General features: G+C 44.5%; 1 protein-coding gene across 5 annotated transcripts in view; it reads left to right on the forward strand.

The window, feature by feature from the left end:
- The window catches only part of LOC135550742 (angiomotin-like), a 68,124-nt gene that overhangs the window by 31,929 nt on the left and 19,524 nt on the right, over positions 1 to 16,671 (forward strand). For all 5 annotated transcript variants that reach the window (XM_064981820.1, XM_064981817.1, XM_064981821.1 and 2 more), the window contains one exon: positions 8,509 to 9,094. In XM_064981820.1, coding sequence (XP_064837892.1) covers positions 8,509 to 9,094 — 586 coding nt within the window. The remainder of the gene's footprint in view (positions 1 to 8,508; positions 9,095 to 16,671) is intronic.

Genomic DNA, 16,671 nt, shown 5'->3' on the forward strand with positions numbered 1-16,671 from the left:
AAATTGCGCTGCAGGAGTGACTCACCTCACAAAGCATCTGTTTTGCTCGTTGTGCTTTTTTGTAAATAAAACCGTGACTTAGTAAAACAGCTGTATGAGAAAATAGTACCAGTATGCATCATAATGAAAAATTACGCAATCTGCTTCATCTATTACTTATTGCACAAGTTGACTGCAGGTATTTACTTAAAAAGTACAAATAATCACATTTATAAAACAAAAACTTTATTGACGTTATTGGAAAATCACACCGAGGGTATTTCGAAACACCCCGGGATACGGTATATACAGTATACCGTCCAACTATAGTCTTGAGTATTTTTTGATACATTTAACATTCCTAGGGGTGATTTAGGCTTTTACCCTTGAACTCTGTGACTTTCAGTCATAATCGGGGTCATTGCCTACACACACAGTGCTGGAGGGCTACCTACCTGTCCTTCATATATCATCCAGCCAGCCAGCCTACCTACCTACCTACCTACCTACCTATCTACCTGTCTGCATACATACCTACCTGTCTGCATACATACCTACCTGTTTGCATACATACCTACCTGTCTGCATACATACCTACCTGTCTGCATACATACCTACCTGTCTGCATACCTACCTACATGCCTTTGTACCTACCTGCCTACCTACCTGTCTGCATACCTACCTACATGCCTTTCTACCTACCTGTCTACCTACCTACATGCCTCCCTCCCTCCCTCCCTACCTGTCTGACTACCTGTCTGACGACCTACCTGCATGCTTTTCCCCCTACCTACCTAACTACCTACCTGTCTGCCTACCTACATGCCTTTCCCCCTACCTACCTAACTACCTACCTGTCTACCTACCTCCCTCCCTCCCTGTCTGACTACCTACCTACATGCCTTTCCCCCTACCTACCTAACTACCTACCTGTCTGCCTACCTACCTGTCTGCCTACCTACTGTCTGCCTACCTACTGTCTGCATAACTACCTGTCTATCTACCTACAGTGAGGGAAAAAAGTATTTGAACCCCTGGTGATTTTGTACAGTGCCTTGCGAAAGTATTCGGCCCCCTTGAACTTTGCGACCTTTTGCCACATTTCAGGCTTCAAACATAAAGATAAAACTGTATTTTTTTGTGAAGAATCAACAACAAGTGGGACACAATCATGAAGTGGAACGACATTTATTGGATATATCAAACTTTTTTAACAAATCAAAAACTGAAAAATTGGGCGTGCAAAATTATTCAGCCCCCTTAAGTTAATACTTTGTAGCGCCACCTTTTGCTGCGATTACAGCTGTAAGTCGCTTGGGGTATGTCTATCAGTTTTGCACATCGAGAGACTGAAATTTTTTCACATTCCTCCTTGCAAAACAGCTCGAGCTCAGTGAGGTTGGATGGAGAGCATTTGTGAACAGCAGTTGTCAGTTCTTCCAGAATGGTCCTGTATTTGGCTCCATCCATCTTCCCATCAATTTTAACCATCTTCCCTTTCCCTGCTGAAGAAAAGCAGGCCCAAACCATGATGCTGCCACCACCATGTTTGACAGTGGGGATAGTGTACAGGGTGATGAGCTGTGTTGCTTTTACGCCAAACATAACGTTTTGCATTGTTGCCAAAAAGTTCAATTTTGGTTTCATCTGACCAGAGCACCTTCTTCCACGTTTGGTGTGTCTCCCAGGTGGCTTGAGGCAAACTTTAAACAACACTTTTTATGGATATCTGCCACTCTTCCATAAAGGCCAGATTTGTGCAATATACGACTGATTGTTGTCCTATGGACAGAGTCTCCCACCTCAGCTGTAGATCTCTGCAGTTCATCCAGAGTGATCATGGGCCTCTTGGCTGCATCTCTGATCAGTCTTCTCCTTGTATGAGCTGAAAGTTTAGAGGAACGGCCAGGTCTTGGTAGATTTGCAGTGGTCTGATACTCCTTCCATTTCAATATTATTGCTTGCACAGTGCTCCTTGGGATGTTTAAAGCTTGGGAAATCTTTTTGTATCCAAATCCGGCTTTAAACTTCTTCACTACAGTATCTCGGACCTGCCTGGTGTGTTCCTTGTTCTTCATGATGCTCTCTGCGCTTTTAACGGACCTCTGAGACTATCACAGTGCAGGTGCATTTATACGGAGACTTGATTACACACAGGTGGATTATATTTATCATCATTAGTCATTTAGGTCAACATTGGATCGTTCAGAGATCCTCACTGAACTTCTGGAGAGAGTTTGCTGCACTGAAAGTAAAGGGGCTGAATAATTTTGCACGCCCAATTTTTCAGTTTTTGATTTGTTAAAAAAGTTTGAAATATCCAATAAATGTCGTTCCACTTCATGATTGTGTTCCACTTGTTGTTGATTCTTCACAAAAAAATACAGTTTTATATCTTTATGTTTGAAGCCTGAAATGTGGCAAAAGGTCGCAAAGTTCAAGGGGGCCGAATACTTTCGCAAGGCACTGTACGTTTGCCCACTGACAAAGAAATAATCGGTCTATAATTTTAATGGTAGGTTTATTTGAACAGTGAGAAACAGAATACAACCAAAAAATCCAGAAAAACGCATGTCAAAAATGTTATAAATTGATTTGCATTTTAATGAGGGAAATAAGTATTTGACCCCTCTGCAAAACATGACTTAGTACTTGGTGGCAAAACCCTTGTTGGCAATCACAGAGGTCAGACGTTTCTTGTAGTTGGCCACCAGGTTTGCACACATCTCAGGAGGGATTTTGTCCCACTCCTCTTTGCAGATCTTCTCCAAGTCATTAAGGTTTCACGGCTGACGTTTGTCAACTTGAACTTTCAGCTCCTTCCACAGATTTCCTATGGGATTAAGGTCTGGAGACTGGCTAGGCCACTCCCGGACCTTAATGTGCTTCTTCTTGAGCCACTCTTTTGTTGCCTTGGCCGTGTGTTTTGGGTCATTGTCATGCTGGAATACCCATCCACGACCCATTTTCAATGCCCTGGCTGAGGGAAGGAGGTTCTCACCCAGGATTTGACGGTACATGGCCCCGTCCATCGTCCCTTTGATGTGGTGAAGTTGTCCTGTACCCTTGGCAGAAAAACACCCCCAAATCATAATGTTTCCACCTCCATGTTTGACGGTGGGGATGGTGTTCTTGGGGTCATAAGCAGCACTAAAAAAATAAGAATTTGTTCTTAACTGACTTGCCTAGTTAAATAAAGGTTAAACATTTTTTTTAAATCCTCCTCCAAACATGGCGAGTTGAGTTGATACCAAAGAGCTCCATTTTGGTCTCATCTGACCACAACACTTTCACCCAGTTGTCCTCTGAATCATTCAGATGATCATTGGCAAACTTCAGACGGGTATGTACAGTGGGGAGAACAAGTATTTGATACACTGCCGATTTTGGAGGTTTTCCTACTTACAAAGCATGTAGAGGTCTGAAATTATTATCATAGGTACACTTCAAATCAAATCAAATCAAATGTTATTTGTCACATACACATGGTTAGCAGATGTTAATGCGAGTGTAGCGAAATGCTTGTGCTTCTAGTTCCGACAATGCAGTAATAACCAACAAGTAATCTAACTAACAATTCCTAAACTACTGTCTTATACACAGTGTAAGGGGATAAAGAATATGTACATAAGGATATATGAATGAGTGATGGTACAGAGCAGCATAGGCAAGATACAGTAGATGGTATCGAGTACAGTATATACATTTGAGATGAGTATGTAAACAAAGTGGTATAGTTAAAGTGGCTAGAGATACATGTATTACATAAGGATGCAGTCGATGATATAGAGTACAGTATATACGTATGCATATGAGATGAATAATGTAGGGTAAGTAACATTATATAAGGTAGCATTGTTTAAAGTGGCTAGTGATATATTTACATCATTTCCCATCAATTCCCATTATTAAAGTGGCTGGAGTTGAATCAGTGTCAGTGTGTTGGCAGCAGCCACTCAATGTTAGTGGTGGCTGTTTAACAGTCTGATGGCCTTGAGATAGAAGCTGTTTTTCAGTCTCTCAGTCCCAGCTTTGATGCACCTGTACTGACCTCGCCTTCTGGATGATAGCGGGGTGAACAGGCAGTGGCTCGGGTGGTTGATGTCCTTGATGATCTTTATGGCCTTCCTGTAACATCGGGTGGTGTAGGTGTCCTGGAGGGCAGGTAGTTTGCCCCCGGTGATGCGTTGTGCAGACCTCACTACCCTCTGGAGAGCCTTACGGTTGAGGGCGGAGCAGTTGCCGTACCAGGCGGTGATACAGCCTGCCAGGATGCTCTCGATTGTGCATCTGTAGAAGTTTGTGAGTGCTTTTGGTGACAAGCCGAATTTCTTCAGCCTCCTGAGGTTGAAGAGGCGCTGCTGCGCCTTCTTCACGATGCTGTCTGTGTGAGTGGACCAATTCAGTTTGTCTGTGATGTGTATGCCAAGGAACTTAAAACTTGCTACTCTCTCCACTACTGTTCCATCGATGTGGATAGGGGGGTGTTCCCTCTGCTGTTTCCTGAAGTCCACAATCATCTCCTTAGTTTTGTTGACGTTGAGTGTGAGGTTATTTTCCTGACACCACACTCCGAGGGCCCTCACCTCCTCCCTGTAGGCCGTCTCGTCGTTGTTGGTAATCAAGCCTACCACTGTTGTGTCATCCGCAAACTTGATGATTGAGTTGGAGGCGTGCGTGGCCACGCAGTCGTGGGTGAACAGGGAGTACAGGAGAGGGCTCAGAACGCACCCTTGTGGGGCCCCAGTGTTGAGGATCAGCGGGGAGGAGATGTTGTTACCTACCCTCACCACCTGGGGGCGGCCCGTCAGGAAGTCCAGTACCCAGTTGCACAGAGCGGGGTCGAGACCCAGGGTCTCGAGCTTGATGACGAGCTTGGAGGGTACTATGGTGTTAAATCCCGAGCTGTAGTCGATGAACAGCATTCTCACATAGGTATTCCTCTTGTCCAGATGGGTTAGGGCAGTGTGCAGTGTGGTTGAGATTGCATCGTCTGTGGACCTATTTGAGCGGTAAGCAAATTGGAGTGGGTCTAGGGTGTCAGGTAGGGTGGAGGTGATATGGTCCTTGACTAGTCTCTCAAAGCACTTCATGATGACGGAAGTGAGTGCTACGGGGCGGTAGTCGTTTAGCTCAGTTACCTTAGCTTCAACTGTGAGAGACGGAATCTAAAACAAAAATCCATAAAATCACATTGTATGATTTGTAAGTAATTCATTTGCATTTTATTGCATGACATAAGTATTTGATACATCAGAAAAGCAGACCCTTGAACGATAGGGCCGCATGAACTAAGAGCTCCGCACAAGTAGTTTCCAATTCCTAATAATACCTCCACTCAAGTTCAAACTCATTTAGCTTTAGTAAAAAAAAAAAGTCATGGCGGCTACAAAAGGCGACACTACAGGTGAGATTTTTACCCGGACTCGAAAATTAGCGACGGAAAAAGCCTCCAAGAAGAAGCTAGCTTCAGAAAAAGCCAGCGCCATTAGCCAGGAGCAAGAGGACCCGCTCCCCCCCGAGGCACAATGAATGCCAACCTCGCACTCTGTCGAAGACATCCTTTCTGAGTTGAGATCCCAACGTACAGAACTAAACACTAAATTAGATGCCATTAACTCTCAGCTCAGTGTGATAGGGGGCAAGGTGACAATCCTGGAAAAAGCTTTGCCTGACATCAACAACAAGATAACCATATCCATGGAAAACTTATTGACAGATGCCATGGAAACAATAGCATATGCTAAAAAGAAAATAGAGCATCTGGAAGAGAAAACAGAGGACCTGGAAAACAGGGGGCGAAGGAATAATTGTGTTCTATTCAATCTGGGCGAAAAAGAAGAGGGAAACATGCCACTGATCCGCTACCTGCAAGACAAACTTCCCGAGTGGCTCCACCTGTCCACCGACAGGCCCATAGAACTCGAGAGAGCTCACCGAGCACTGAGGCCCCCACCAGCAGCCAGACAACCACCGCGCCCAATCACCATACGTTTCCTGAGATTCACCGACAAGGAATGAGTCCTACAGGCGGCGAAAAACAACACCATCACAGTGGGAACCGCCAAACTCACTTTACACCAGGACCTGTCAGCTGGAATACGCCGAAAGCGCCGAGAGTTTGACGAAGTGAAGAAATACTCAATTTCTCAGAAAGGAGTCTATAGATGTAATATATTTAGCCTTTAATGGATGGTGCTGTGACAAGAAGGGTTTCAACTTCATTCAACTGAGTTCTAAACCTCCTCTTGGAGGTAAATGAGGAAATTACATGTCTAATTTGAAGATATAAAAAAAGGGATCTTGGCACATCGAATTCACTGCAGAGCTCTTGAAAGGATTTCAGTGTAGTGGTTTTCTGATTAAATAGGTCTGAAAAGGTCCTGATTCCTAGAGTATGCCAAAGATTAAAGTTGGCATCCTTCAGGGCTTTTGGCAAGTCTGGGTTGCCTACTATAGGCGAGTGAGAACATATTTGGAAAGGAAATGCCCAGGTATTTCTTACAGTCTCTCCACGCTAGTAGGGTGCTGTAAATTGGCTATGTTGCCCACTTCACTAAAGTTATTAATGAATATAATTGAGCTTAAGGGCAATGAACCACAGGATTGGGCTTCTATCTGAATCCACGTTGACTCTTGTCTGTTTGTGATCCATGTTAGCATATTGCGGATTTGGGCAGACCAGTAGTACAATTGAAGCAAGGGAAGGGCAAGACCACCCTTAGATTCAGGTTTCGATAGAGTGGAAAACTTGATCCTAGGTTTTTTGTTGCCCCATATAAATTTGGTGATGCTTTGGTTAGATGTTTTGAAAAAGGAAACTGGGAGATAGCATGGGAGCATCTGAAATAAGTAGTTCAGTCTAGGGAGGATGTTCATACGGATGACATTAATTCTTCCTACTAAGCTAATTGGGAGGGAGATCCAGGTTTGGAGATTGTTCTTGGTTCGATCCAGGAGTGGAAGATAATTTGCCTTTATCCATCTGGGCCTGGGGACTTATTAGGTGGCATGGAGGTAATTGCCTCCAGGATCTCCTCAGGAGTGAAGGGGGAGTTGAGATCTTCTTGGTCGGTCTCTGATAGTTTAGGTAGCGAGATTCCCTCTAGGAAAGAGTGGAGTTCTGCCTCCGTGTGTTTTCTCTCAGCGGTGTATAGTTTGCAGTAAAAATCATGAAAAGTTAAATTGATCTTTTTTGGGTCATATGTGACCTCGTCCTCGCTGTTCGGATAGCCATGATTGTACGCTCCAAATGCTTGGCGATGGTCTTGTTGCCCATTCCAGCCTTGTGTAGGTTTACAATCTTGTCACTGACATCCTTGGAGAGCTCTTTGGTCTTGGCCATGGTGGAGAGTTTGGAATCTGATTGATTGATTGCTTTTGTGGATAGGTGTCTTTTATACAGGTAACAAGCTGAGATTAGGAGAACTCCCTTTAAGAGTGTGCTCCTAATCTCAGCTCGTTACCTGTATAAAAGAGACCTGTGAGCCAGAAATCTTTCTGATTGAGAGGGGGTCAAATACTTATTTCTCTCATTAAAAATGCAAATCAATTTAGAACATTTTTGACAAGCATCTCTCACTGTTCAAAACACCTACTATTAAAATTATAGACTGATCATGTCTTTGTCAGTGTGCAAACGTACAAAATCAGCAGGGGATCAAAAAATGTTTTTCCTCACTGTACCTGTCTACCCACCTGCCTGCCTCTCTACCTGCCGGTCTGCCTGCCTCTCTACCTGCCTACCTCCCTGCTTCTCTACCTGCCTACCTCCCTGCGTGCCTGCTTGCCTGCCTTCTTGCCTTCCTACTTGACTGTCTGTTGAGGTGAGCAGGTTTATTGATTAGCTGGATAGCTGAGGAGTAAGGCATTCACTCTCTCACACATCACACACACACACACACACACACACACACACACACACACACACACACACACACACACACACACACACACACACACACACACACACACACACACACACACACACACACACACACACACACACACACAGAAAGAGAGAGAGACACACAGAGACACACACAGAGATAGAAACATAGCCAGAGCCAGTTGTCTGGATAGAAGGGATAGAGATCCTGTTCTGCCTGTTTTCCCTCCTTCTTGCTTATTCGTTTACCTCAAGTAAATCACTGGCAAACAGAGATGAGTACCGCAGAATTTTTATCATCAGCTAAAACCTGTGGCGACATGATTGTTCGCACTCTGATGACGTCCCTTATAGACACAGGAATGTTTGCTTATTTCAAAAGTGGTTCACAATTGTTTTTTTGTCAGTTGGAAAAAACCCAGACTTGTTGGTGTATGGCAGGTGAATCACCATAGTAAACGGATAGTGTCATTGTATATGTTTTGCCTGGTGATATGTTTTGTTGTATACTAAAACAAACACTAAGATAGTATCATCATTTCTATCTATGGACTGTTGGAGACCCACATAAAGTCATACGGTAAACCAACTGACATTCCCTTCTTCGTATTAACCTCTCTGATTGGCTGTCGTGTCCACAGATCCAATAAGGAGAGCTCGGTCCACTCCCAGAGATCTGTCCATCACCACAGCCCCACCTCCTCTGTCACCTCTGTGGGCTCTCTGTCCCGAGCCCAGTCCTCCACCCTCAATAGTCTGCTCAGTGCCTCTCACCCATCCCACACACCCCCCCACCCCCAAGGGGATCCCTACGCCTCCATGGGCCCCCGAAGCCCCCAGGGCCCTGGATCACACCAGGGAGACCTGTACTGCCCTGGGGCCATTCACCCTCCACTTCAGAGGGGCCACGGCTTCCCACACGACCCATACGGCTCCACCTCCAGGATGCACCACCAGCAGCAGCAGCACCACCAATTTCAACAACAGCAGCAGCAACAACAACAGCAGCAGCAACAACAACAGCAGCAGCAACAACAACTCCAGCACCAACAGTACCACTCCCAGTCATCCCAGGGCCACCCTCCCCAGCACTACCCTCACCCCCAGGGGGACCCCTTCACCATGTTGGCACGCGCCCAGCAGATGGTGGACATGCTGTCGGAAGAGAACAGGCTGCTCAAGCAGGAGATGGTGGTGTGCTCTGATAAGGTCAACAAGCTGCAGAAGGTAAAAGGTTGATTGTTTACACATTTTAAAATGCTAGGCAGGGTCACCAGGGTTGTGTAGGTTACTTTCTATATATAATCTGTTACAGTTACTTGTTACCTGTCCACAATTGTAATCAGTAACATAGCTTTTGGTTTACCCAAACTCTGTAACGTAATCTGAATACTTTCAGTTACTTTTAGATTATTTTCCTCTTAAGATGCACAGGTTAGTAGCTGGCACAGCCACAAAGTCATAAAATCTGATTGAACAACATCTATTGCAGAATAAGTCCATGTTAGAGTTTACATAGCTGGCCATAAATGGATGTTGCATTTTACTTTGTGTTGGTTATGTAGCTTCTTCTAACCCATTGCTTTCTACTTCAGATAATAATACGATTAGACTATATCAATTAATTTAATACCCCTTGATCTTCAAGAATAGGACTTGGAAATATAAATGAGCCAAATTGTTATACCTGAGCATAACCCCACAACTAAGGACTAATTAGCCTAGGATTTTGTTGTTATGGAGGACTGATTGGAGCTCATAAATGCTGCTCTCAGAATGTCATGTTTTGAGCACTACTGAAAAGCGCTATTTGGATGTGAAAAACTATACTAAACAAAAATATAAATGCAACATGTAAAGGGTTAGTCCTATGTTTCATGAGCTGAAATAAAAGATCCCAGAAATGTTCCAAATGCACAAAAAGCTTATTTCGGTCAAATTTTGTGCACACATGTTTACATCCCTGTTAGTGAGCATTTCTCCTTTGTCAAGATAATCCATCCACCTGACATGTGTGGAATATCAATCAGTTGATTAAACAGCATGATCATGACACAGGTGCACATTAAAAGACCACTCTAAAATGTGCTGTTTTGTCACACAACACAATGCCACAGATCACATCAAATCAAATCAAATTTATTTATATAGCCCTTCGTACATCAGCTGATATCTCAAAGTGCTGTACAGAAACCCAGCATAAAACCCCAAACAGCAAGCAATGCAGGTGTAGAAGCACGGTGGCTAGGAAAAACTCCCTAGAAAGGCCAAAACCTAGGAAGAAACCTAGAGAGGAACCAGGCTATGTGGGGTGGCCAGTCCTCTTCTGGCTGTGCAGGGTGGAGATTATAACAGAACATGGCCAAGATGTTCAAATGTTCATAAATAACCAGCATGGTCCAATAATAATAAGGCAGAACAGTTGAAACTGGAGCAGCAGCACGGCCAGGTGGACTGGGGACAGCAAGGAGTCATCATGTCAGGTAGTCCTGAGGCATGGTCCTAGGGCTCAGGTCCTCCGAGAGAGAGAAAGAAAGAGAGAATTAGAGAGAGCACACTTAGATTCACACAGGACACCGAATAGGACAGGAGAAGTACTCCAGATATAACAAACTGACCCTAGCCCCCCGACACATAAACTGCTGCAGCATAAATACTGGAGGCTGAGACAGGAGGGGTCAGGAGACACTGTGGCCCCATCCGAGGACACCCCCGGACAGGGCCAAACAGGAAGGATATAACCCCACCCACTTTGCCAAAGCACAGCCCCCACACCACTAGAGGGATATCTTCAACCACCAACTTACCATCCTGAGACAAGGCCGAGTATAGCCCACAAAGATCTCCGCCACGGCACAACCCAAGGGGGGGGCGCCAACCCAGACAGGATGATCACATCAGTGACTCAACCCACTCAGGTGACGCACCCCTCCCAGGGACGGTATGAAAGAGCCCCAGTAAGCCAGTGACTCAGCCCCTGTAATAGGGTTAGAGGCAGAGAATCCCAGTGGAAAGAGGGTAACCGGCCAGGCAGAGACAGCAAGGCCGGTTCGTTGCTCCAGAGCCTTTCCGTTCACCTTCCCACTCCTGGGCCAGACTACACTCAATCATATGACCCACTGAAGAGATGAGTCTTCAGTAAAGACTTAAAGGTTGAGACCGAGTTTGCGTCTCTGACATGGGTAGGCAGACCGTTCCATAAAAATGGAGCTCTTTTGGAGAAAGCCCTGCCTCCAGCTGTTTGTTTAGAAATTCTAGGGACAATTAGGAGGCCTGCGTCTTGTGACCGTAGTGTACGTGTAGGTATGTACGGCAGGACCAAATCAGAGAGATAGGTAACTCGAGATAGATAACTCGAGAAGTCTCGAGTTTTGAGGGAGCATGCAATTGGCATACTGACTGCAGGAATGTCCACCAGAGCTGAATGTTAATTTCTCTACCATAAGCCGCCTCCAACGTTGTTTTAGAGAATTTGGCATTACGTCCAACCGGCCTCACAACTGCAGACCACGTGTAACCACGCCAGCCCAGAACCTCCACTTCCAGGTTCTTCACCTGCGGGACCGTCTGAAACTTACTATTTCTCTGTAATTAAATCCCTTTTGTGGGGGAAAAATAATTCTGATTGGCTGAGCCTGGCCCCCAGGTGGGCATGCCTTTGCCCTCCCAGACCCACCCATGGCTGTGCCCCTGCCCAGTCATGTGAAATCCATAGGTTAGGGCATAATGTATTTATTTAAATTGACTGATTTCCTTATATGAACTGTAATGCATGTTGTGTTTATATTTTTGTTCAGTATAGATGGAAATTTTCCATGATGAAAATAATTCATCTCCAATTCAACATTGGGTAAAAATACACATATACATTTCCACAATAACCACAATAAGGCGCAAATAGGGCTACTGCAGTCATGAAATTTGGTCAGCCGGTTATCGTCTTGTAAATGCATGCCAGCCTCAGTAATTGACCACAGTAGTGTAAAGTGTTGAAGTAAAAATACTTGAAAGTATTACTAAAGTAATTTTGGGGGGTATCTGTACCTTACTTTACTATTTATATTTTTGACAACTTTTACTTTTACTTCACTACATTCCTAAGGATAATTATGTACGTTTTACTCCATACATTTTTCCTGTCACCCAAACATTCTTGTTACAATTTGAATGCTTAGCACAACAGGAAAAAAGTCTAATTCACACTCTTCTCAAGAGAACATAACTGGTCATCCCTACTGCCTCTGATCTGGAGGACTCACTGAACACACTCTTCCTTTGTATATTATGCATGAGTGTTGGCGTGTGCCCCTGGCTATCCATACATTTAAAAAACAAGAAAATGGTGCCTTTTGTTTTGCTTAATATAAGGAGTTTGAAATTATTTATACTTTTACTTTTGATACTTAAGTATATTTTAGCAATTATATTTAATTTAGATATTTAAGTATATTTAAAACCAAATACTTTTAGACTTTTACAGGGTGATTTTCACTTATACTTAAATCATTTTCAATTAAGTTATCTTTACTTTTACTCAAGTATGAAAATTGGGTACTTCTTCCACCACTGATTGATGGTTAATTAACAAACACGTTTAGCATCTCCAAGCCTTCGCGTTCAAGCCACTGAAACACGCCTTTGGAATATCTACATTGAAAAAAGTCTAATAAATCCATTTAATATACACCATCACATTCAATCCAGTATTTCTTTTAGGCAGGTCTAGAGAAACATTATGATATAAAGAAAATGTATTTCAGAAGAACACAATGTGATTTGGCCTACTGCATGTTATCTGGGTATGCAAATCAAATCAAATGTATTTGTCATATACACATGGTTAGCAGATGTTAATGCGAGTGTAGCGAAATGCTTGTGCTTCTAGTTCCGACAATGCAGTAATAACCAACAAGTAATCTAGCTAACAATTCCAAAACTACTACCTTATAGACACAAGTGTAAGGGGATAAAGAATATGTACATAAAGAAATATGAATGAGTGATGGTACAGAGCGGCATAGGCAAGATACAGTAGATGGTATCGAGTACAGTATATACATATGAGATGAGTATGTAAACAAAGTGGCATAGTTAAAGTGGTTAGTGATACATGTATTACATAAAGATGCAGTAGATGATGTAGAGTACAGTATATACGTATACATATGAGATGAGATGAATGATGTAGGGTATGTAAACATTATATTAGGTAGCATTGTTTAAAGTGGCTAGTGATATATTTTACATAATTTCCCATCAATTCCCATTATTAAAGTGGCTGGAGTTGAGTCAGTGTGTTGGCAGCAGCCACTCAATGTTAGTGGTGGCTGTTTAACAGTCTGATGGCCTTGAGATAGAAGCTGTTTTTCAGTCTCTCGGTCCCAGCTTTGATGCACCTGTACTGACCTCGCCTTCTGGATGATAGCGGGGTGAACAGGCAGTGGCTCGGGTGGTTGTTGTCCTTGATGATCTTTATGGCCTTCCTGTGACATCGGGTGGTGTAGGTGTCCTGGAGGGCAGGTAGTTTGCCCCCGGTGATGCGTTGTGCAGACCTCACTACACTCTGGAGAGCCTTACGGTTGTGGGCGGAGCAGTTGCCGTACCAGGCGGTGATACAGCCCGCCAGGATGCTCTCGATTTTGCATCTGTAGAAGTTTGTGAGTGCTTTAGGTGACAAGCCGCATTTCTTCAGCCTCCTGTTGAAGAGACGCTGCTGCGCCTTCTTCACAATGCTGTCTGTGTGGGTGGACCAATTCAGTTTGTCTGTGATGTGTACGCCGAGGAACTTAAAACTTACTACCCTCTCCACTACTGTTCCATCGATGTGGATAGAGGGGTGTTCCCTCTGCTGTTTCCTGAAGTCCACAATCATCTCCTTAGTTTTGTTGACGTTGAGTGTGAGGTTATTTTCCTGACACCACACTCCGAGGGCCCTCACCTTCTCCCTGTAGGCCGTCTCGTCGTTGTTGGTAATCAAGCCTACCACTGTTGTGTCGTCCGCAAACTTGATGATTGAGTTGGAGGCGTGCGTGGCCACGCAGTCGTAGGTGAACAGGGAGTAAAGGAGAGGGCTCAGAACGCACCCTTGTGGGGCCCCAGTGTTGAGGATCAGCGGGGTGGAGATGTTGTTGCCTACCCTCACCACCTGGGGGTGGCCCGTCAGGAAGTCCAGGACCCAGTTGCACAGGGCGGGGTCGAGACCCAGGGTCTCGAGCTTGATGACGAGCTTGGAGGGTACTATGGTGTTAAATCCCGAGCTGTAGTCGATGAACAGCATTCTCACATAGGTATTCCTCTTGTCCAGATGGGTTAGGGCAGTGTGCAGTGTGGTTGAGATTGCATCGTCTGTGGACCTATTTGGGCGGTAAGCAAATTGGAGTGGGTCTAGGGTGTCAGCTAGGGTGGAGGTGATATGGTCCTTGATTAATCTCTCAAAGCACTTCATGATGACGGAAGTGAGTGCTACGGGGCGGTAGTCGTTTAGCTCAGTTACCTTATCTTTCTTGGGAACAGGAACAATGGTGGCCCTCTTGAAGCATGTGGGAACAGCAGACTGGGATAGGGATTGATTGAATATGTCCGTAAACACACCAGCCAGCTGGTCTGCGCATGCTCTGAGGGCTCGGCTGGGGATGCCGTCTGGGCCTGCAGCCTTGCGAGGGTTAACACGTTTAAATGTTTTCCTCACGTCGGCTGTAGTGAAGGAGAGTCCGCATGTTTTGGTTGCGGGCCGTGTCAGTGGCACTGTATTGTCCTCAAAGCGGGCGAAAAAGTTATTTAGTCTGCCTGGGAGCAAGACATCCTGGTCCGTGACGGGGCTGGTTTTCTTTTTGTAATCCGTGATTGACTGTAGACCCTGCCACATACCTCTTGTGTCTGAGCCGTTGAATTGAGATTCTACTTTGTCTCTATACTGACGCTTAGCTTGTTTGATTGCCTTGCGGAGGGAATAGCTACACTGTTTGTATTCAGTCATGTTTCCGATCACCTTGCCCTGATTAAAAGCAGTGGTTCGCGCTTTCAGTTTCACGCGAATGCTGCCATCAATCCACGGTTTCTGGTTTGGGAATGTTTTAATCGTTGCTATGGGAACGACATCTTCAACGCACGTTCTAATGAACTCGCACACCGAATCAGCGTATTCATCAATGTTGTTATTTGACGCAATACGAAACATATCCCAGTCCACGTGATGGAAGCAGTCTTGGAGTGTGGAATCAGATTGGTCAGACCAGCGTTGAACAGACCTCTGCGCGGGAGCTACTTGTTTTAGTTTCTGTCTGTATGCAGGGAGCAACAAAATGGAGTCGTGGTCAGCTTTTCTGAAAGGAGAGTGGGGCAGGGCCTTATATGCGTCTCGGAAGTTAGAATAGCAATGATCCAAGGTTTTTCCAGCCCTGGTTGCGCAATCGATATGCTGATACAATTTAGGGAGTCTTGTTTTCAGATTAGCCTTGTTAAAATCCCCAACTACAATGAATGCAGCCTCAGGATATATGGTTTCCAGTTTGCAAAGAGTCAAATAAAGTTCGTTCAGAGCCATCGATGTGTCTGCTTGGGGGGGAATATATACGGCTGTGATTATAATCGAAGAGAATTCTCTTGGTAGATAATGCGGTCTACATTTGATTGTGAGGAATTCTAAATCAGGTGAACAGAAGGAATTGAGTTCCTGTATGTTGTTGTGACCACACCACGTCTTGTTAACCATGAAGCATACGCCCCCGCCCCTCTTCTTACCAGAAAGATGTTTGTTTCTGTCGGCGCGATGCGTGGAGAAACCAGCTGGCTGCACCGACTCCGATAGCGTCTCTCCAGTGAGCCATGTTTCCGTGAAGCAAAGAACGTTACAGTCTCTGATGTCCCTCTGGAATGCTACCCATGCTCGGATTTCATCAACCTTGTTGTCAAGAGACTGGACATTGGCGAGTAGAATGCTAGGGAGTGGCGCGCGATGTGCCCGTCTCCGGAGCCTGACCAGAAGACCGCTTCGTTTCCCCCTTTTACGAAGTCGTTTTTTGGGGTCGCCGGCTGGGATCCATTCCGTTGTCCTGGGTGAAAGGCAGAACACAGGATCCGCTTCGCGAAAGACATATTTTTGGTCGCACTGATGGTGAGTTGACGCTGCTCTTATATTCAGTAGTTCTTCTCGACTGTATGTAATGAAACCTAAGATGACCTGGGGTACCAGAAATAACACGTAAGAAAAACTGCATAGTTTCCTAGGAACGCGAAGCGAGGCGGCCATCTCTGTCGGCGCCGGAAGTCACCGTGCCATAGGCTGTAGGCTAGTTCATTTCGCAGACAAGATATGCTTATAAGTCCCGTGCCATTATTTTATATGATTTTATACAAAGAATATTATTTCACTTCGTTGAATAAAGTATATATTTTCCCATTCCGGAGTCAGTGCTCATATGAAGTAGATATGAGTGTAAAAGGGATATTTTGAAACAGGTCCAATACACTATACGAGTTTGAGTTATTTGGCAACTTTAGTTGCCAAATAACTTTAGTAGATAGAATGTCTTAGAAATCAAAACATATACAGTTGAAGTCTGAAGTTTACATACACTTAGGTTGGAGTCATTAAAACTCGTTCTTCAACCACTCCGACAAATTTCTTGTTAACAAACTATAGTTTTGGCAAGTCGGTTAGGACATCTACTTTGTGCATGACACAAGTCATTTTCCAACAATTGTTTACAGACAGATTAATTCACTGTATCACAATTCCAGTCGTTCAGAAGTTTACATACACTAAGTTGACTGTGCCTTTAAACTGCTTGGAAAATTCCAGAAAA

Source organism: Oncorhynchus masou, chromosome 12 (assembly GCF_036934945.1).
Source record: "Oncorhynchus masou masou isolate Uvic2021 chromosome 12, UVic_Omas_1.1, whole genome shotgun sequence".
NCBI lineage: Eukaryota > Metazoa > Chordata > Actinopteri > Salmoniformes > Salmonidae > Oncorhynchus > Oncorhynchus masou.